General features: G+C 37.5%; 1 protein-coding gene across 2 annotated transcripts in view; it reads left to right on the forward strand.

The window, feature by feature from the left end:
- The window catches only part of ABCB11 (ATP binding cassette subfamily B member 11), a 113048-nt gene that overhangs the window by 85512 nt on the left and 5949 nt on the right, over positions 1 to 21587 (forward strand). For both annotated transcript variants that reach the window (XM_050750444.1, XM_050750445.1), the window contains 6 exons: positions 3627 to 3731; positions 3822 to 3983; positions 12092 to 12295; positions 14427 to 14668; positions 17304 to 17460; positions 18990 to 19187. In XM_050750444.1, the coding sequence (XP_050606401.1) occupies positions 3627 to 3731; positions 3822 to 3983; positions 12092 to 12295; positions 14427 to 14668; positions 17304 to 17460; positions 18990 to 19187 (1068 nt within the window). The remainder of the gene's footprint in view (positions 1 to 3626; positions 3732 to 3821; positions 3984 to 12091; positions 12296 to 14426; positions 14669 to 17303; positions 17461 to 18989; positions 19188 to 21587) is intronic.

Here is a 21587-nt window from a genome sequence, read left to right on the forward strand (position 1 = left end):
CCATCATTCAGCAAATATTTACCACCTATAGTTTTCCAGGCATTGTATCTAATGTTGGGCATAGAGTGGAGGACAAGAAAATCATTGTGTGTTTGTGTGTTGCTTGCACAAAGCTGGCATTCTAGTAGGGAGAGGCTGGGGAAATGCATTTCACTGGGCAATAATGTTAGTGTAGAAGGTGTAGGGAATGGGGTTGGATCAGAAAGGTGTAGGGATTGAGCAACGATGTTAGTGTAGAAGGTGTAGGGAATAGGATTGGATTGGAAAGAATCCAAGCCTATGTCCTGGATGTCTGTTTTTTAAAAGAAATCCAAAATGTCAGCTTCTTTGCTGATTATTTCTTTCTCTCTTATAAAAGCAGAGCAAAGAATATACTCACCCAACTCCACCCAAACTGTGCATATGAGCTGCTGTGGAGAGTTCTGACTGTCCTGTCAGGAGATGTTTCTTCTGAAACTGGCTCTTCTAGTTACTTACCACATCCTGTGTGCCCTGGGATCATGTCATACCTCTTCTCCCGGTCTCCATTTCCTGTAAAATGAAGGATTTACAAAGATGATCTCTAAGATATCTTCCAGCTCCAGTGGTCCATGAAATGGCTAAGTTAAAAAAAAAAGAAGATTCAACTATAATTGCTGTCCTTCTTGAGCACCTGCTTGGTCATTGGTGGTGACAATGTTCTCTGTGTTTCTTCTGGTGACAACCAGAAACCTTAAGATGGACTTAGAGACTTGAGGGCTATAGGACCAGAGTAGGCAGCATCTAGCTGATGAAATCCAAAGTCTGCTCGTCGTTCTTGTTCTCACAGGGTTATATTTGCTAAGAGAACGATGCTGAACAAACCACTATTTTTCCTCCCTGGTAAAGTAGGTTGTCTCTTTGCATAATTATCATGTGTTCATTAGTAAACTCACAGCGTATAATTGTGAGTCTGTTTATAATTGCTCTACTTTCCTTCTGACATACCTAAAGGGTACAATATGCACATTTGGTGTATTGAGACCACATTGTGGGAATGATTGGGCCTTATTAGGAGCCCAGTTGCCAATCTAGCTAAGCCTCAATATACACGTAAGGCGTAATTTATCTGCTTCACTTTCCCTGTGTCTATTTGACTTGGAAAATGTGCCAATGTTCCAAGCACAGCAATTGGGATGTAGCATGCTAGGGAAAAAAAGAATGGACGTGAGAGTCAGCCAGCTCTGGATTTGTAGCAGGTCTCTACTCTGTACTATCTGTATATATTTGGGTGAGTGATTTATCCTTGATTAATTTCCTCATCTGTATAAGGAGCAAGAAAATCTACCTCACTGGGTTGTTTTGAGAATCATAATTCCTAATTTAAGTTAGAGCACGTTAATCCACACATTTGACATGTGGTACATAGCAAAAGGTTGATGAATGTTAGTTTTCTCCTTAACCAAACTTACCATTACAAAAATAGCAAAGATGGGTGCCCAAACTACAGCTAGTCAAGGAACAGAGGAATCTACGGATGGATAGCCCTATGGAGTTGCATTTCAACAACAAGAATATACAAAGAAATTGTGGAGCAGAATTTTGTGAAAAAAGATTATGGATAGAGAGATGTCCAATCTTGAATTGGACAGTTGTATGAATTTTAACATTAGCTAAATGCTCTTTTTTTAAACACTGAGAAGGTAAGAAATGCAAAAAGCTAAAAGAGCATACCCAGAAGAAAACCACTGCACCAGCAGCCAAAAAACAGGCATCTCCTTATCCAGTAATAACCACTAACTTAATGAACTTGAACAAACAACTTGATGTTTGGGGCTTTATTTTCCATCTGTAAGAGTTAAATGGGAAAATCTGTGGTTTTATAGATTATCATTATAAAAGGTGACTTTAAGGAGGAATGGGAATTGTGGCATTGCAGTTTGGGGTTTCAGGGTAGTGATTTTAAAAATCTTTATCTTCAAATTCTTGACTTTTTAGACTCTGTAAACTTATGAGTCATGCTATGCTGGAAAGAATTACTGTGCTATTTTCTGAACCCGCTTTTACCAGTATTGAGCACCACGAAGACCCTAGAAACTTTATCCTACAAACAGTAAAATTTCATTAATTTAGAACCCCTCCTACCCACTTTGTAATTTGCCATAATTTGAATGGGTTACTTTTGCTTTACAAAAAAAGGATTTGTTAATGGAGTAGTATATATTGTTCGCAAGGAGATTTATTTGGCAAATAGTAGGTACTTAGTAATATTTTTGAATAAATGGTTTCCTTTGAGCAACTGTTTGTTGAAACTGTTTTAATGACTCAAATTAATTCAGGAAAATGAATAAAGATCTATTGTATAGCTCTCTAATGCATACTTCTTCTGACCTTCCCAGTTCCTTCACCTGGCCTGAATTTAAAAAGTTCTGTTATGCACAAAATCCATTTCACAACAAGGCAATGTCGTTGGATTGTGTTCTTTCATTTTTCATATTGCAACAAGATCCTCAGTTACTTGAACAAATGTCTGTAAATTCAGAATATGTTTGAGCGTAGTTTACTAAGCATTATACACTAAAAACTCCCCCTCACAATGGCCATAGCTTTTTAGGGGGTGGGGGAAATGTTTCAGGTTCTGGTGAGTTAGAGGCAACAACCTCAATATCAGATGAATGAAATTTTTTTCTCTCTTAAGGTAATTCCAGTCAATGCTTTGATAGTTTCTTTTTTAATGATGTATATTCTATAAAACTAATTAACCGGCAAATTACCTGAGTGAAAGTCATATTTTGTTTCATTTAGTAATTGAGAAAGACATGGGTCAAAATATTAATACTACTTTGAGTTTTGTCACAGATAACATTTCCAGATCTCAATTCCCTCCCTCCCTCCCTCCCTCCCTCCCTCCCTTCCTTCCTTCCTTCCTTCCTTCCTTCCTTCCTTCCTTCCTTCCTTCCTTCCTTCCTTTTTCCTTCATGACTACCTCTCTCATTCCCTCCCTGTTTGCTTCCTTTCCTCCTTCTTCCCTTCCTTCCTCTCTTCCTTCTTCTCTCTCTCCTTCCTTTCCTTCCCTCCTTTCTTCCTTCTTTCTCAGCTTTATTACTTAAATGATTTAAGTCATTTCATCATCCTTTTCATCTGTGTCAATGAAAAACCAACACGATTGCCTAAAAAGGCAAAATAACAAGACAACAATTCTGTAAGTCATCACCATTGGTTTTCATTCACCAGGTTTTCCATTCCACAGAGGACTGTAGTACATTGTCATCATATTCATAGCTAACTTTCGTTTAATTACTAGCATGTTTAAAGTGGAACCATGATTTAAAAGACTTTATTTTTTAGAGCACTTTTAGGTTTACAGCAAAATTAGAGGAAGATGCAGAGATTTCCCATATACCCCCTACCCCTCTACATGCATAACCTCCCCCATTATCAACATCTCCCACCAGAATGATACGTTTGCTACAATTAATGAGCATACATTGACACATCATTATCACAGATCCACAGCTTATATTAGGGTTCACTCTTGGTGTTGTATATTTTATGAATTTGGACAGATTATAATGACATGGTAAGAAAAATTCATTTTAAACATATAAATATATTTATTTTTCTATTGTTTATAATAACAAAGTTACCTTGCTTACTATCTTTCCAAGACTTTTGCACTTCCTGATAAAGATGAACAAAGGTCACAGATCAATGGTGTGTGCCTACTTTTCGTAGCAATGGGCTGTGTATCTCTTTTCACCCAATTTCTACAGGTAAGAAATGTTATTTTTCAGTAAGTGATTTAGTTATATATCCTTTTTTCTCATTAAAATGTCTCTAAAGTCTCTTTCTTCATGTTTTAGGGATATGCCTTTGCTAAATCCGGGGAGCTCCTAACAAAAAGGCTACGTAAATTCGGTTTCAGGGCAATGTTGGGGCAAGACATTGGCTGGTTTGATGACCTCAGAAATAGCCCTGGAGCATTGACAACAAGACTTGCTACAGATGCTTCCCAAGTTCAAGGGGTAAGCTATGGGAGGGGAAGTAGAAATGTATTAACTGCATTGGCATTCTTTTGTTAGAGCATTCTGACATCACCTGCATGTTTCCTATGGAATAGGGACTAGTGGGATGGGGATATCCTAAAGCCGCATTTTCCACTGCTCCTAACACTGACAAACAGCAGCTAAAGCACAGTGTCTCCCAGGCAGTGCCCAGAATCAGTGTGTGGCATGCACCAAAATCTGTCAGGGTTTTGGATTTCCTCTGAGTCTAGCTTTCCTGAGACTCATTTCTGAGATTGTTTTCAGGCCCAGAGGCTCAGCTTCAACAAGATTCAACACCACCCCCCAGAGGGTGGGGAAACAGGGCAAAAGTCTCCTTACTCACACAGGACCCCAGAGTGTGGTTTAGCCTTATGAACAGAGAAGCTGTCCTGGGCAGCCTCAGCAGGAGCCCAGTCAGGAAACTGAGGGAAAGAAATGATTTTTATCTAGAATCTTGAAGGTATCAAAGAGCTGACTTTCTGATTAAGGTAGGCAGAGCTGTGGTGTGTAAACCCCAAAACCCACAGCCTTGTTCAAAGGGCTTACACACATGATGAGGCTAGACTTTTATAAAACCAGGTGTTTGGATTAAAGTGAAGAGAGCCAAATTTCCCTTCCAACATCTCTACCCACTTTCTATGAATTTTTTTTTTTTAACCCAGAACTTAAAATTATTTTTAAAAAAGAAATAATATGTTAATAAATTTTTTAAAAAACAAAAACAAAGGAAAAAAGTTTTTAAGTACAATTTTAAAACTGAACTATGGTCTGTGAGGCTCTTGGAAGAAAAAAACTCACTGGATTGATAGTACTGTAGCATGTCTCAACTCCTAGACAGTTTAACCAAAAATACCAAAAATTATATGGGACAATTTCAGTGGATCGTGGAATCCTTTTACTCAGGGGGAAATCCCTATAAATAGTTCACTTTCAATTCATCTAGGCTTTTTCTGTAAGCACATGTGTTTCCCATAGACTTAGGGTTGCACTCTACATATGTGTTGCAGTCTGTCTTTCTTCCCGTAAAATAATCTAAGGTGAACATATTTTCGTCATTATTCTTCTACAATAGATTTTAATTAATGCACAATACTTCATTTTCATCTACTGTCATGTCTTAAAGGATTCTCTAGTTACGTTTTTCCCCCAGGTTTTTTCCTCCTTATAAGCAATTTATATCATTTTACATTGAGCTTGCCACATCCTTGATTATTGTCTTAGTTCTCAAAATATAATCACTGAATCGATGTATAATCATTTTGGAAGATTTTGATATGTATTGCATAACTGCTTAAAGAAGGTTTGTTCCAATTTCACTCTCATCATTGGAGTATTGTAGTCTACTCCCCTTACTCTTAAATTTAGGCTAAATAAATAAGTCATAATCTTATCTCTTCTATTTTTGTGTCCTTCAATCTGCAAGGAACTTTTGAAGGTTATTTACTATCACTAGAATTCAGAGAGTAGCATCTAATTATCTTACAAACACTTATCTTTTTAAAAAGAGGATTTTCTCAGAATTTTTCTAATACTTTTGTTGTTTTTTAAAAAATAAGATTGCTAGCCCAGGTCAAATTTATCTTAAGATTGGTGTGAGGTAGATTTGGCTTTGTTTTCTTGAAGCTGAATAGAAAATATTCCAAAAATATTTTTTAAATATAGATTATGTTTTCCACTGGTTTGAAATGTTTCCTCCAATTGTGAATATTAACTTTCCATATATACTTAGAACTATTTGGAGATACTCTAGTCTGAATTGATCAATTTGACTTATTCTATTTAAAAACTTATTGTTTTAATTCATAATTTTTTTGAATTTTTGTAGATAGATACCAAGTAGGTGTATATATTTATGGGGTACCTGAGAGGTTTTGATACAAGCATGCAACATGAAACAAGTGATTATGAAGAATGGGGTATCCATTCCCTCAAGCACTTATCCTTTGTGTTACAAACAATCCAATTACACTCTTAGTTATTTTTAAATGTATAATTAAGTTATTTACTATAGTCATTCTATTGTGCTATCAAATAGTATGTCTTATTCATTATTTCTTTTTTTTGTACTCATTGTTTTAATTCTTATAACTTGATACATTTTAGTATCTGGTAAGGCAAATCCCTGCACACTAATTTTTCCTCTTCAAAATTCTCTTATCTATTCCTGGATGTTAATTATTTTAATGTACTTTACACTCATTTTAATTTCTTCTTAAAAATTTGTTTTTATTATGGTCAAATTCATATACACACATACATACACAGTAGGATTGCTATTGTGGGAGTACTAAATTTTCTTGAGAGACATACAAATAAGACTTTAGTTTTTACCAAGATTCATAGTTACATTAATATGTCCCACTATCTTGCTCACTTTTTCTCATGTATTTTTTCCACTATTTTGAATGAGACGTTTTTCTCAATTATATCTGTAAATGAGTTGAGATGAAAGCTGTTAGTTTTTGTATACTTATCTTAAGGACTTTCCATGCTCTCTTGTAAGTTTTAATTTTAGAAATTTAATATAGTCTACTGGGTTTTCTAGATATATAATAAAATGCCAGATATAGTTCTGAGATATTACAGGTTTGGTTTCAGACCACCACAATAAAGAGAATATTGCAATAAAGCATGTCACACTAATTTTTTGGCTTCCTAGTGCATATAAAAGTTGTGTTTTACACTATACTGTATTCTACTAACTATGCAATAGCATTATGTCTAAAAATAAAAATAAACAATGTACAGATCTTAATTTATTAACAGCAACTGACTGATCATGGTGGTGGTTGCTGAAGGTTACAGTGGCAATATCTTATAAGCCAACTGTGAAGTTCGCCTCATCAATTGACTCTTCCTTTCATGAAAGATTTATTTGTAGCATGTAATGCTGACTGATAGTATTTTACCCACAGTAGAATGTCTTTCAAAATTGGATTGAGTTCTCTTAAACCCTGCTGCTACTTTATCAACTAAGTTTATGTAATAGTCTAACTCCTTTATAATCATTTCAATAATGTTCATAGCATTTTCACCAGGAGTGGATTTCATCTCAAGAAACCACTTTGCTCATCCATAAGAAGCAACTGCTTATCCATTCAAATTTTATCATGAGATTGCAGCAATTTAATGCAGCACATCTTCAGACCCCGCTTCTAATTCTAGTTATCTTGTTATTTTCATGACATCTGCAGTTACTCCCTCTGAAGTCTTGAACCCTCAAAGTCATCCGTGAGGGTTGGAATCAACTTCTTTCAAGCACCTATTTATGTGGATATTCTGACCTCCTCCCATGAATCACAAATGTGTTTAATGGCATCTAGAATGGTGAATCCTTTCTAGAAGGTTTTCAATTTACTTTGCCCAGTTCCCTCAGAGGAATCACTATGGCAGATGTAGCCTTGTAAAATGTTACTTCTTAAATAAAAAGTCTTCAAAGTGAAAATGACTCACTGACACATGGGCTGCAGAATTCATGTTGGGTTAACAGGCATAACAACATTCATCTCCTTGTACATCTCCATCAGAGCACTTGGGTGACTGGGTGCATTGTCAATGAGCACTAATATTTTTGAAAGCTATATATTTTCCTGAGCAGTAGTTGTCAACAATGGCTTAAAATATTCAAAAAACTGTGTTTTCAACAGATGTGCTGTCATCCAGCCTTTATTATTCTATTTATAAAGCATAGGCAGAGTAGATTTAGCATACCTCTTAGGGGCCTAGAATTTTTGGAATGGTAGGTTTCAGCTTAAAGTCATCATCTGCATTAACCCCTAACAAGAGAGTCAGCCTGTTTTTTGTAAGTTTGAAGTCAGGCATTGACTTTTCCTTTCTAGATATGAATGTCCTAGATGGCATCTTCCTCCAATAGAAAGCTGTTTTGTCAACATGGAAAATCTGTTATTTGGTATTGCCACCTTCATCAATGACCTTAGCTAGATCTTCTGGAGAACTTGTGGCAGCTTCTACATTAGCACTGCTGCTTCACCTTGCACTTTTACATTGTAGAGATGCTTTTTTCCTTAAACCTCATGAACCAACTTTTGTCCCGAAGGTTCCTCACTTCTCTCAGCCTTACTAAAATTGAAGAGAGTTATGACCTTGTTCTGAATTAGGTTTGGCTTAAGGGAATGTTGTAGTGGGTTTGATCTTGTCTCCAAACCACTCAAACTTTCTTCATATCAGCAATAAATCTGGTTCACTTCACTTGCTCATTATTTGTGTGTTCACTGGAATAGGAATAGCACTTTTAATTTCCTTCAAGAACTTTTTTTTTTTTTTGCATTCACAGCTTGACTACCTGTTCAGTGCATGAGGCCTAACTTTTAGCCCGTCTCAGCCTTCGACACACCTTCCTCACTGAGCTTTTGATTTAAAGTGAGAGACGTGTGACTCTTTATTTCACTTGAACATTTAGAGGCCAAGGTAGTGTTATTAATTGGCCTAATTTCAATATTATTGTGTCTCAGATAATAGGGAGGTCTGAGGAGAGAGAGAGAGAGAGAGAGACAGAGAATGGCCAGTCAGTGGAGCAGTCAGAACAAACACATTTATTGAATAAGTTTTCAGTCTTATTTGGGCGTGGTTCGTGGTGCTCTAAAACAAATACAACGATAATGCCAAAGGTCACTGATTACAGGTCACCATAACAGATATGTTAATGAAAAAGTTTGAATATTGTGAGAATTACCAAAATGTGATGCAGAAACATAAAGTGAGCACATACCATTGGAAAAACGGCACCAATAGAATTGCTCTGCATATGCAGGGTTGCCACAAGCCTTCAATTAGTAAAAGTCACAATAACCACAAAGCAAAAAATGCAAAAAGATCATTTTATCTCTTTTTTCTTTCTTCATGTTTATACTCATATTATTTTATTTTCTTATTATATTAGCTAGAGCTCATTGAGAAATAAGAGTGGTAGTAGAGGGGATTCTCTCAAGCAAGACAAAAACTCAAAACTACAAAGTAGACATGTTGGACTTCATAAACTCAAAAGCTGTATATAAACAAATGATAAACTAGAAAAACATTTATAATGAATAGTAATATCCCTCATATAACCATATTATATGTAGTGTTCCTAAAACCATCATGAATGATACTCGTGAGAATGGGGAATAACTGACACTCTCATAAAATGTACAAACTTTTTCAATGTTTTTTGGAGAGTAATAGTAAATAATAGTAAGCAAATGTTTTGGAGAATAATAGTAAATATTGATATCTGCCCCAAAACTTTAGAGTTGCTTTTCAAGTATTCTGTAATGCCTGACAGTCCTTGCCAACCAGAAATTCTTTTTTTTTTTTTAGTTATATACTCTTTGACCAGAATTCTCATGAGTGAATTCCCTCCTGTTGTGTAAGAATGTGTGTTCAAGGATATTTATCATTTTTATATTAACCAAAAAATTAATAAAATTCCCTGGAAACTACCCAAATATCCAGCAACAGGAAAATAGCTGAATCAATTAGGATACATTTATACTGAGGAATATTACACAGCTATTTTTTAAAGTGTTCCTGTATATTGATTTGGAAGGATAGTTAAGTAACATTGATAAGTGAAAAAAAGTCAAAGTACAAAGTAATATGTAAAGTATGAGTCCTTTTTGTAAAGAAAAAAATAAATATATATGCATATATTGTTAAATATGTATGTTTTGTTTGTGTCTTAGGCTGTATTATTTTTAATTTTTAAAAAAATACCAATTGAATAAAATGTAAAAGGAAGCAAGGACATCCCAAAGAACTGCAAAGTTGCTTTTCAAGTACTCTGTAATGCCTGACAGTCCTTGCCAACCAAAAATTCTTTTTTAAAAAAAATTGCAGTAAAACATTTGTAACATAAAATTTACTACTTTAACCATCTTTAAGTGTACAGCTGAGTGGCATTAAGTACATTTACATTGTTGTGCAAGCATCACCACTATTCATCTCTAGAAATGTTTTACCGTTCCAAACAGAAATTCTGTACCCTTGAAGCAGTAACTCCCCATCCTGCTCTCCCTCCCCTCAGCCCTGGCAACCACCATTCTACTTTCTGTGTCTATGAATCTGACTACTCTATGTACCTCATCTAAGTGGAATCATATGAATTTATCCTTTTATGTCTGGTTTATTTCATGTAACATGATGTTTTCGAAGTTTATGCGATAGTAAGTATCAGAGCTACATTTTTATGGATGTTTATTTTATGGATATATCATGTTTTCTTTATTCATTCATCTGTCAGTGGACATTCAGGTTGTTCGGCTATTGTGAATAGTGCTGCTATGAACATAGGTGTACAAATGAGAAATTCTTGATTTAGCCTGTTAGTCTCCAAGGAAGTTAGCACTAACACATGAGAATGCTTTGGGACACAATTTTATATTCCATTTGTGTCTTCAATTCAATATAAAGATGCAAATTATTCCTGAATAACACTGCCTTAGCATCTAATGGTGACTAAAACCTTACCTTTGGTTGCTTTACATTTTTTTGTCTTAAATAATAATGTGTTTCTACAATTTTAAAAAGAAGTGATGTAATTGTCCTCACCCTAGTATTTTCTGCAGAGTGTACCAAGCTTTGGTCATACCTGCCTAGCTGCAACTGAAACGAAGATTTGGAACCACTGGATACTCTGATTAGTAAGATATAATTACCACAGTGGTCCATTATCCATCTACATTGGGACTGAATCCATTTTGTCCATCTGCATTGACTACATAGCTGTGTATTACAGCAGCATGTAACTTTGTACCAATGAGCAGGCTAAGTTCAATGAGAATCAAAGTGGTATCTTGCAACAGTCTTGTATCAACTTCAAAAACATAATTATAGAGCAAGCATTAATCTTCATTGAATAAGTAATACTACCTCAAGCCCAATGACTAGATATCGTCAAACAAGCCAAATGCATCAGTACCTGACACACATGTAGCCCGTGTTTAGGGCTGCATTAATCTCAGACACACTGCTCTTGCACTGACACTCATAAAATGAGATTAGTCAATAATGAACTTTGGATAAGCTATGAATAAAGAACCTTTTAATTAATTCAGCCTTCAGATACATTATGGGAGCTCATCATTTAAAAGAACTTAATCATTTAAAAGAAATAAACTTTTTGAACAGAGGACTACCATATGACCCAGCAATTCCACTCCTAGGTCTATATCCAAAAGAATTGAAAGCAGGGACTTGAAAGGTGCTTATACACCAATGTTCATAGCAGCATTATTCACAACAGCCAAAAGTTGGAAATAACCCCAGTGTCCATCAATGGATGAATGGATAAACAAAATGTGATATGTGCATACAATGGAATATTCAGTTTTAAAAGGGAATGAAGCTAGGTGTGGTGGCTCATGCCTGCAATCCCAGCACTATGGGAGGCGAAGGTGGGAGGATCACTTGAGCTTAGGAGTTTAAGACCAGCCTGGGCAACATAGTGAGACCTCATCTCTACTAAGATTAAAAAATTAGCAGGTGTAGTGGCATGCATCTGTGGTCCCAGCTACTTAGGATGCTGGGACAGGAGGGGTGCTTGAGCCCAGGAAGTCAAGGCTACAGTGAGCCATAATATGACACTGTCCTCCAGCCTGGGTGACAGGGACCTTGTCCCAAAATAAATAAAATAAACAAAAAATAAAAAGAAAAAGGAATGAAATTTTTATACCTGCTACAACATGGCTGAAGCTTGAAAACATTATGCTTAGCAAAATAAGCCAGACACACAAGGAAAAATATTGTATCATTCTACTTCTAGAAGTACCTAGGGTAGGCAAATTTACACAGACAGAGAGTTAGAATAGAAGTCACCAAGAGCGAGGGAGAGAGAAGAAAGGGAGGTTATTGTTTAATGGATACAGAGTTTCGTTGGGCATGATTTTTAAAGCTTTAGGTATAGATGTGTGATGGTTACACAACATTGTGAAATGCCACTGAATTGTACACTTAAGAATGATTAAAATGATATATATTGTTATGTATATTTTATCGCAATTTTATAAAAGATCTGACCTTTTTGTATAATGGTAGTTGGTAAAAGAGACTGTGTGTCTGAGATGGGTTGATTGCTTTTTGGTTTGCAGGCTGCCGGCTCTCAGATTGGGATGATGGTCAATTCCTTCACTAACGTCACTGTGGCCATGATCATTGCCTTCTACTTTAGCTGGAAGCTGAGCCTGGTCATCTTGTGCTTCTTCCCCTTCTTGGCTTTATCAGGAGCCACACAGACCAGGATGTTGACAGGCTTTGCCTCTCGAGATAAGCGGGCCCTGGAGATGGTGGGACAGGTAATCTTGCACATCTAATTTTCCCATTCCTCATGGCTGAGTGGCTATCAGACAAACTGTTAAAAACAAATAGTAGGAAGAGACTTAAGGAAGCTGTCAGCCCACAGACAGGCACACTTAAGAACCTTCCACCACCCTTTCCATGCATGTTTGGCCCAAAGACTGAGGCAATAAGGCTCCAAGGCTCTGAGTTTGAGCCGGCGTGGAGAAATAGTGGGGTGAACAGAGGATTGCCTGTTCAATTTCCTCTCGCATAGTGATTCGTTCCACATTCCAATTTGGTGTACTCTCACTTGCAGGGGTAGATAGTTCAGTTTTCTGGCTGTGAGGCTTTTGCAATCTAATGGTTTCCCTGAGCCATGCTTTCCATATACAGAGGAGCTATGATGGTTTTAATGGCACATGCCTTTTCTCTTCACACTGTAGTGTCCCCCAGGCTTGGGGCAAGTGTCTTTCCCAACTAGAATTACAAGCTGCAGTTTAGGTTTTGGATACACTTAGGTTTTAGCTACACATTTTAAAGTGTGTTCTAATTAATATCTTGTCCTCGGGGGTAAATGAGGGATGGTGGCATAAACACTTCTCAAGTATAAGAAATCACACAGGCCGGGGGCAGTGGCTCACGCCTATAATCCCAACACTTTGGGAGGCCAGTGGCTTACGCCTGTAATTACAACACTTTGGGAGGCCGAGGTAGGCAGATCACCTGAGGTCAGGTGTTCAAGACCAGTCTGGCCCACAAGGTGAAACCCCATCTCTACTAAAAAGACAAAAATTATCTGGGCATGGTGGCAGGTGCCTGTAATCCCAGCTACTCGGGAGGCTGAGGCAGGAGAATCACTTGAACCCAGGAGACACAGGCTGCAGTGAGCCAAGATCACGCCACTGCACTCCAGCCTAGGTGACAAGAACAAAACTCCATCAAAAAAAAAAAAAAGAAAGGAAGGAAGGGAGGAAGGGAAAGAACAAAAAAACGAAAGAACAAAAGAAAGAAAGAAAAGAAAGAAAAAAGAGAAAAGGAAAGGAAAGAAGGAAGGAAGGAAGGGAGTGAAGAAGGAAGAAAAGAAAAAAGAAAGAAATCACACATACATATACACACTCTTTTAACAAATTCACAATAACTTAGGTTCTGTCTCTTTTAAAAGAGGGAACGTGAACTCTGCTCAAGTAGGCCGACGCCAAAAGGACTTCATATGTTAATGGAACAAAGGGGCCTACCTTTTTGCCTTTTTAGGGTAAGACCCTAATTCAGAAACAGTGATTACTTGCCCTAGAGTGTGGGTTAAAACAAATACAAATTCATAGTATAGACTAAAAGATACATTTCCTACTTATTTCAAGTTATGTTAGTGGGTATGGATGGACATAAAGATGTGGAAGATGTCTACATCTTTAATGTGGACATTAAAGACCACAAAAGGAGGGAGGGCGGGAGGGAGTGAGGGTTGAAAAATGACCTATTGTATATGAAATTAATTATTCAGGTGATGGGTACACTAAAAGCCCAGATATCACCACTATACAATATATGCCTACAAGAAATCTACACTCATACCCCCTAAATATATACAACTTAAACATTTTTTAATGCTATGGAAAAAAAGTATTGTTTTACCACTAGAGGTATAAATACTCATTTTTCCTAAAACATTATTTGCAAACAAATTTAATTAATTTTTTTTACTGCTAAAACTAATTTAAGTTATATAATATTTGGACAGATTAATTTTTTAAGAAAATATAATCTAATATTTTAAATGTATATTTTTAATCTTTTGTCTCAGAAAATGTTTAAAGATACCATTTTATACATTTCAAATGAATTAACGAAGAAGCTAAAAAGCTTTCAAGGATAACTGTGTACCTTTATTTTTCCTTCTCTCTTCCACCACAAGTGGAGGCAACAAAGCCATGCCATGTTAGAATTAAGGGAAACTTGAATTTAACTGAAAAATCGTCTCGTGGTCCAGTTGGGTTGATCTCCAGCCACTTCTTTGTATTCCCAGATGATGCATTCTCTGATTTGTACCACATTCTGCCATTTGCACCATCTAATCCACGCAGCCATTGAAATGTCATGAAAGGAGTTATTTCCGCCCTTGTATTCCTAAGACTCTTTCTCGATCTTCAGATTACAAATGAAGCCCTCAGTAACATCCGCACTGTAGCTGGAATTGGAAAGGAGAGGCGGTTCATTGAAACACTTGAGACTGAGCTGGAGAAGCCCCTCAAGACAGCCATTCAGAAAGCCAACGTTTATGGATTCTGCTTTGCCTTTTCCCAGTGCATCCTGTTTGTTGCAAATTCTGCTTCCTACAGATATGGAGGTTACTTAATCCCCAATGAGGGGCTCCATTTCAGCTACGTGTTCAGGTGAGGAATATCCAGCCAAGGTGAGAAAAGATCAACACACAAGGAAGGAATAGCCTGGTTCTGTCAGTTAGCTTTTTTGCTGCTTAACGAACAATCCCAAGCTTGGTGTCTTACAATAGGTGGGATTAATTATTTTTCAAGATTCTGTGGGTCGTCAGGGGGGTTCTTCTGACCTGGGCTGATTCAGTCAGGCTTCTGTGTATTCTTCTGTCTCCACATGGCCTGTCAAGCAGATGAGCTTCTTTTGTTCATATTATGGCCTCAGAGTTCCAAGTGCCACAAAAGAGGGCAAGCCCCACTATGCAAGTACTTTTCAAGTCTCTCCATGCAAAGAGACTTTCTAATTTTCTGTTTAGCCAAAGAAAGTCATACCATCAAGCCCAGGTTTAAGGAATAGAAAAAAATAGAATCCACTTTTTGATGAGAGGAGTAAAAAAGTCATGTTGCAAAGGGATGCATGATAGTGTGAATTAATATGATCATTGTTTATAAACAATCTGCCACAGATGTTAATGCTGAGAAAATCTAGAGGCCTTGGCTAAGATGGTTCATAAAGTACTGTTTTATGTGAACTCCTCTCTTGCAAAGAGGGCATGTTCCCAGCTGACTCCTCCTAGGCAGAGACAGCATAGGCCATACAGGTAAATGATGTTCCATTCGTATAGCCAAAGCCTGCTTTTCTAATAAGATTAGCTTTGAGTGCAATTTCTCACATTTCCAGAGGTGAAAGCCTAAGGGAGTCAGGGTACTCGGGAATGAGGTACACATGTATATGGGTGGGGGAGAGGGCCGGGTATAAAGGTGGAGATGGTCTGAGAAAGGTTTGGAGGGCATTAGGAAAAGTGGTCCTATAGGAATCTGTTCTTGGGTTTCCTTCTCTAGCCATGAGTCCCGCCTTCTCACATGGTATCTCTTTGAGCACTTCTCTCCCGCTCCACTACACCCACCCAGCCAGGAAAGTCTCTCTTTTCTAAATCTTTGATATTTAAAGCTACTAATCTAAATTAGAAAAAAATGCAAACCATTGGCTTATTTTTATTTAGTTTATATTAAGGTTTTAGAATAATTTTTTGCCAACGTGTAAAAATCTGGGGCTACAGGCTGGGCGCAGTGGCTCACGCCTGTAATCTCAGCACTTTGGGAGGCCAAGGTGGGTGGATCACTTGAGGTCAGGAGTTTGAGACTTGCCTGGCCAACATGGCGAAATCCCGTCTCTACAAAAAATACAAAAAAATAGCCGGGTGTTGTGGTGTGTACCTGTAATCCCAGCTACTCGGGAGGCTGAGGCAGGAGAATCGCTTGAACCCAGGAGGCGAAGGCTGCAGTGAGCTGAGATCATGCCACTGCACTCCAGCCAGGGTGACAGGGTGAGACTCCATCTCAAAAAAAAAAAAAAAAAATTCTGGGACTATGGAAAACTCTGAATTTCAGGCTTCACTTTAAAAATTGAAAGGTCAAGGCCGGGCGCGGTGGCTCAAGCCTGTAATCCCAGCACTTTGGGAGGCCGAGGCGGGCGGATCACAAGGTCAGGAGATCGAGACCACAGTGAAACCCCGTCTCTACTAAAAATACAAAAATTAGCCGGGCGCGGTGGCAGGCGCCTGTAGTCCCAGCTACTCAGGAGGCTGAGGCAGGAGAATGGCGGGAACCCGGGAGGCGGAGCTTGCAGTGAGCCGAGATCGCGCCACTGCACTCCAGCCTGGGCAACAGCGTGAGACTCCGTCTCAAAAAAAAATAAATAAATAAATAAATAAAAATAATAAAAAAATAAAAATTGAAAGGTCATCTTCCACCATTTTCCATTTCATTTCAAGTGCTTTTCATTCCCTTAGGCTTTAAATTGGGCTCCTGGAGATGTTTGGATTAGCAATTCTGGCCTAAAACAATTCCTGCTTATGAACTGAGCAGTGTGACACACAAAGACACATCCCTTATCCCTATCCCCATCCCAGGCAGACCCTCTGTGCATGACAGTGCAGGTGAACAGCTTTAGGGGCTACTACTCACATCACAGTCTGTACAGCAACAAAGTTATCTCTCATTATATTTATCATTCATTCATTCATTCACTCACTCTCATTAATTAAGTACATGTTGAATATAGTTAGAGGTTAACACAAGAAGAAGGAGACAGGCAATTTCATCTGTCTTGCTCTCTGAAGCATAAATTATATACATACCTGGTACAGAATTGAAGCTTACATCATCAATCATTATCTTTTACATATCTATTATAGGTTCAAAAAACTGTTACAATTCTAGAAAAATCAACTCAATCTGGTGATCTTTCAAGCCTGCTTTTTCTTTAAAAAAAAAAACCTTCAGAAGTCTTTTTCCCCCTCCAACAATTTTCTTAAAAGAAGCTATTGTGGTCAAATAAAGGTTTGGAGGTCTGAGCTCTCCCCTTCATGCTCGTTCAGTCCTCTTCTTACCCCTTTTTCATAGAACACAGTTTGAAAACTGCTAATCTCTTAAACACCACCCTCTTAATTCCCAGACAAATCTAAAGTGACTTGCTTAAGGATATTTGGTCCTTTCCTAGCAGAACCAGGGCTAGATCCCCAAACTTCTGACCTCAGGTCACCACACCAACTACTCCTCCCTGCTCTCTGCCTGTGTGTCTGTCTGGTTACAGGGTGATCTCTGCAGTTGTACTGAGTGCGACAGCTCTTGGAAGAACCTTCTCTTACACCCCAAGTTATGCAAAAGCTAAAATATCAGCTGCACGCTTTTTTGAACTGCTGGACCGACAACCCCCAATCAGTGTATACAGTAGTGCAGGAGAAAAATGGGTAAGTGTTGGAATACTATGCAGCCATAAAAAGGGATAAGTTCATGTCCTTTGCAGGGATAGGGATGAAGCTGGAAACCATAATTCTCAGCAAACTAACACAAGAACAGAAAACCAAACACCGCATGTTCTCACTCATAAGTGGGAGTTGAACAATGAGAACACATGGACACAGAGCAGGGAACATCACACACTGGGGCCTGTCAGGGGATGGCTGGGGATAGGGGAGGGATAGCATTAGGAAAAATACCTAATGTACATGACAGGTTGATGGGTGCAGCAAACCACCATGGCACATGTATACCTATGTAACAAACCTGCACATTCTGCACATCTACCCCAGAAGTTAAAGTCTAATAAAATACATAAATAAAATGTGTAAGTATTGATGAGGGATAAGGTTGTGCGTGTGTGTGTGTGTGTGTGTGTGTGTGTGTGTGCAGGACAGCCATTAGGGATGGCCATCAATACCACTTGGCTTCTAAATTCCTGCTGTGTATGGGTTCATTCATACATACTCGGAGTGGACACAAAGTAGATTTATAACTACACAGGAATAAAGTAAATTAGCATCAAAAATCATTCCTAAAGCTGGCATTTGAACAAGGCGATGACTTTCAATGAATGCTAAATTCTGTGTAATATAAAATACACTTAGTTCCTGAATGAAGGAAGCCAGTTGTCCTCTGAGATCTACCTAACCACTGTGTTTTCTATTGATGTTCTGATACGGAATGTAGAAAAATCAATTCTTCCTGTCCAATAACGTTGATTTAATTCATGTTCATCTTGATTCAAGTTTTAGCTTATGTGGATGTCCAGAAAATTAATTCAATCTTGACAAAATATCTTCTTCTAATTGATAGATATGTATTTTTAAATCTTCTCTACCTATTTTTGAAAATTTTAGTATGTTCCAGAAAGCAAAGCAAACCTAAACACTAGTAAAGCTAAGCTAAATTCGTTATCTTTCTAAATTTGTAAAATTTCTCCTTCAGTTCAGTAAATGTAAAGTTTCTGTGTGTTCTGTTAAATGTCTATCCATTTCTAGAGTTTATAGGCTAGAGAGTTTTAAGCACACCAAAGTACAATAGAAAATATTCACCTTTGCAGTACAGACCTCAGGTAACTTTCTTTCTAGGTTGTTTTAAGTGTAACATTATTTTTAGTCTTTGGGGGAACAAAGCTATAGGGTTTGGACAGTTACTGGCTTCTGTGATATAATATCTTCCAGCTGTTCTCTTCTATTCAGAATGTCAGGAATGGATGGCAAGAAAATTCCCTTAGGTTAGACTGGGAATGGGGGAGTCAAATGTCTTTAATTGTGTTGCCCAAGCCTTTCTTTATACTACATCTTTCAGAATAGAAAATGGAATGTCCTTTTATTAAGTTACTGTCTCTATACTTTGCATTTTGGCAGCGTGGTTTGAAGGTATCTCAAGTAGGGATTTTAAACTCAAGATTTAGGTGTGTTTTCAATATTCTAGGCTCCAGTAAGAGCATCTCTAATTTTGATCCTCCCATCCACAGAACAACTTCCAGGGGAAGATTGATTTTGTTGATTGTAAATTTACATATCCTTCTCGACCTGACACGCAAGTTCTGAATGGTCTCTCAGTGTCGATTAGTCCAGGGCAGACACTGGCATTTGTTGGGAGCAGTGGATGTGGCAAAAGCACCAGCATTCAGCTGTTGGAACGTTTCTATGATCCTGATCAAGGAAAAGTGGTAAGCCACACAACCTTTTTGAGAATTTTGCCTTCTGCAGACTATTTCCAAGTTTTTGGCTTCAAGGTTTTGCTTTGCCAGACTCACTTTAAAATGCTTGCCTTAGGCATTACCCCATGCATATTTTCCAGTCCCAGTCATTTGCTGCTTCACCTTATTCTCCCTCACAATTTCTAATGTCAGATTTTCCCCAGTTCCAGATGGCCTGCTGACCAGTTAGGCAAAGAAAACTGGGCACACTGCAAACCTGGAGATGAGTGTATTTAATAGAAGCATTCATTTACCCGTAAATGGAGCAGAAAGTGCAGACTAATCAGGAAACTAATGACCAGGAATGAAAAAAGTAGAGTGAAAAGGGAAATAATGATAAATGAGCAAGAAAGGAGATTTAGCATGAAAAGATCTAAGACAATCCTTGTTCAAGAAGCTGAAATCTAAATAAGGCAAGGAACTCAGATTGAGAGCCATGTACCGTAAATCTTTGGCAAGGATATTTGAAATTTTGGTGAATAGCTTTGTTATTTATTTTTCATAACATTTCTTTCTCTTTTCTGTCCTTTTTTTCTTTCTTTAAAAGTAATATATACAGAAGGTCACAAAATCAAATAATAAACATTTATAATGAAAAGTCGCCCCCTGCTTTATGCTTACACTCCCACTCCACATTTCTCTGCCCAAAGGCAACTATCTTTGACCACTTGATGTTTTTTGACCTGCCGATGATTACTTTTATGTCTTTAAATAATGTGCTCCTGCTGTTTCATGATTTAACAAATTTAGACTCTCTGTGATTTATTCTCAAGAGATAAAAATCTACTTACCCTCACCACCCCCTCCTTTTTCCTACCTCCTCCCAATGTAGTGATATCATTTTTTAGACCTTCTATTTATAAATTTGTAAACTTCTGATCTGCTTCCGTTGCTCTTCCACCACCTGTAGATAGTTCCTCTTGAATTCTCGCTTTCTAAAATAAAAATGTTAGCAATCCTACCTTTATTTTCACCTCTTACTCCCTTCTTTTACCTCTTAAGTTCTAACTGCACTATTATCAAGAATTCAGAGCACATTCTGTTTACAACATTATCTTTCCTGCTTTCACTCTAAGTTGATTCTAAAAGTTGAAAACCAATTGACAGCTTTTTAAATGATTATGTAAGTATTGTTCATCCCTTAGTCAAATAGTGAGTTACATTTGTGTTATATTTTTTCTTGATTGTTTTTCTGAAAGGTTTCTTTTTTTCTTGTATTCTTTGTCTTTATGAAAACCTTTGTGTTCTTCCAATGTCCCTCTCAGGCCATCTATTCCCTCATTTCTGTCACTTGCAACCTTTGCCTGTTGAATAGTTGTCGTCCTGTGAGTTCCCTGTGATATTTCCTTGGATTAGATCCATTATTTCATAGTTCCCATAAATGCCCTTTTCATAGTTTTCACCCCCTTTGTTGGAGCTCATCCACAAGCAATTTTCTAAGAAATCGTTCATAGATATAGGTCTGAAAAAGTTTTATTTTGCTCCATACTTGATTCACTGTTGAATGCTAATATTTTGAAAGTGGCCTTTCTGACTTCCCTGAATAGTATAATCTTTAGTGTAATGAGGACAGATAACATTATGAAAAGACATGCTGAGAAAAACTTGAAAGAGGCAACTAAAGATTTCCTTGCATAAAGCAAAGCCAGGGCTAATTGTTATTGAGAAATGCTTTATACTTTTTCTAATGGTGTTTGCTTTTTCCATTACTTAGAAATTATCTTAAATATAATCTGTTCATACCATTTATCACCATTTTTTCTGAAATAATAGGGCCAAATACTTTACAGTAGTACGTTAGGCATACTGTGCCTTTAATATTCTAGGACTTTTTTGTGAACCAGCTCATGTTGTAGATATTCAAGTACCTGGACTTCACTGCCTAACTAGACTGTGAGTTCCAAGGAAACAGAGATAATATTTTCTTTACGTAGCAGACATAGACTGCTTAGGATGGTGCTTTGTGGCAGGTGATTCAAATATATGTTTGTTGATTGACTAAGTGAATAAATGTATTCCTTTTTTACTTGGTTTTATTACCTCAGTTATTCAGAGAATGGCGTTAGTAAAATCAAGAAAACAGGTTTGACCCTTATATTGACCAAAAGCTTCCCAGACAAAAATCCTTTCCGTAACTCATGAGTCTCAAAATAGAGCAACCCTGTATATTTGTAGAGAGTGTGCTGCAGCAAAGTAAGGGGAAGTTGTTTCTTACCTGAATACCTGAGCATCTTTCTCATTTGTTTCACCTGTAGAGCCAGAGTTCAGGAAATAAATAGGACTATAGTCTGATTAGTGTTAACATGGATGCCACTCCTGATAGACATTACATCCAGAGGTCAAAGGCAGCATAATTTATTCCGTAATTTT

The sequence above is a fragment of the Macaca thibetana genome, chromosome 12 (genome assembly GCF_024542745.1).
Source record: "Macaca thibetana thibetana isolate TM-01 chromosome 12, ASM2454274v1, whole genome shotgun sequence".
Classification (NCBI taxonomy): Eukaryota; Metazoa; Chordata; class Mammalia; order Primates; family Cercopithecidae; genus Macaca; species Macaca thibetana.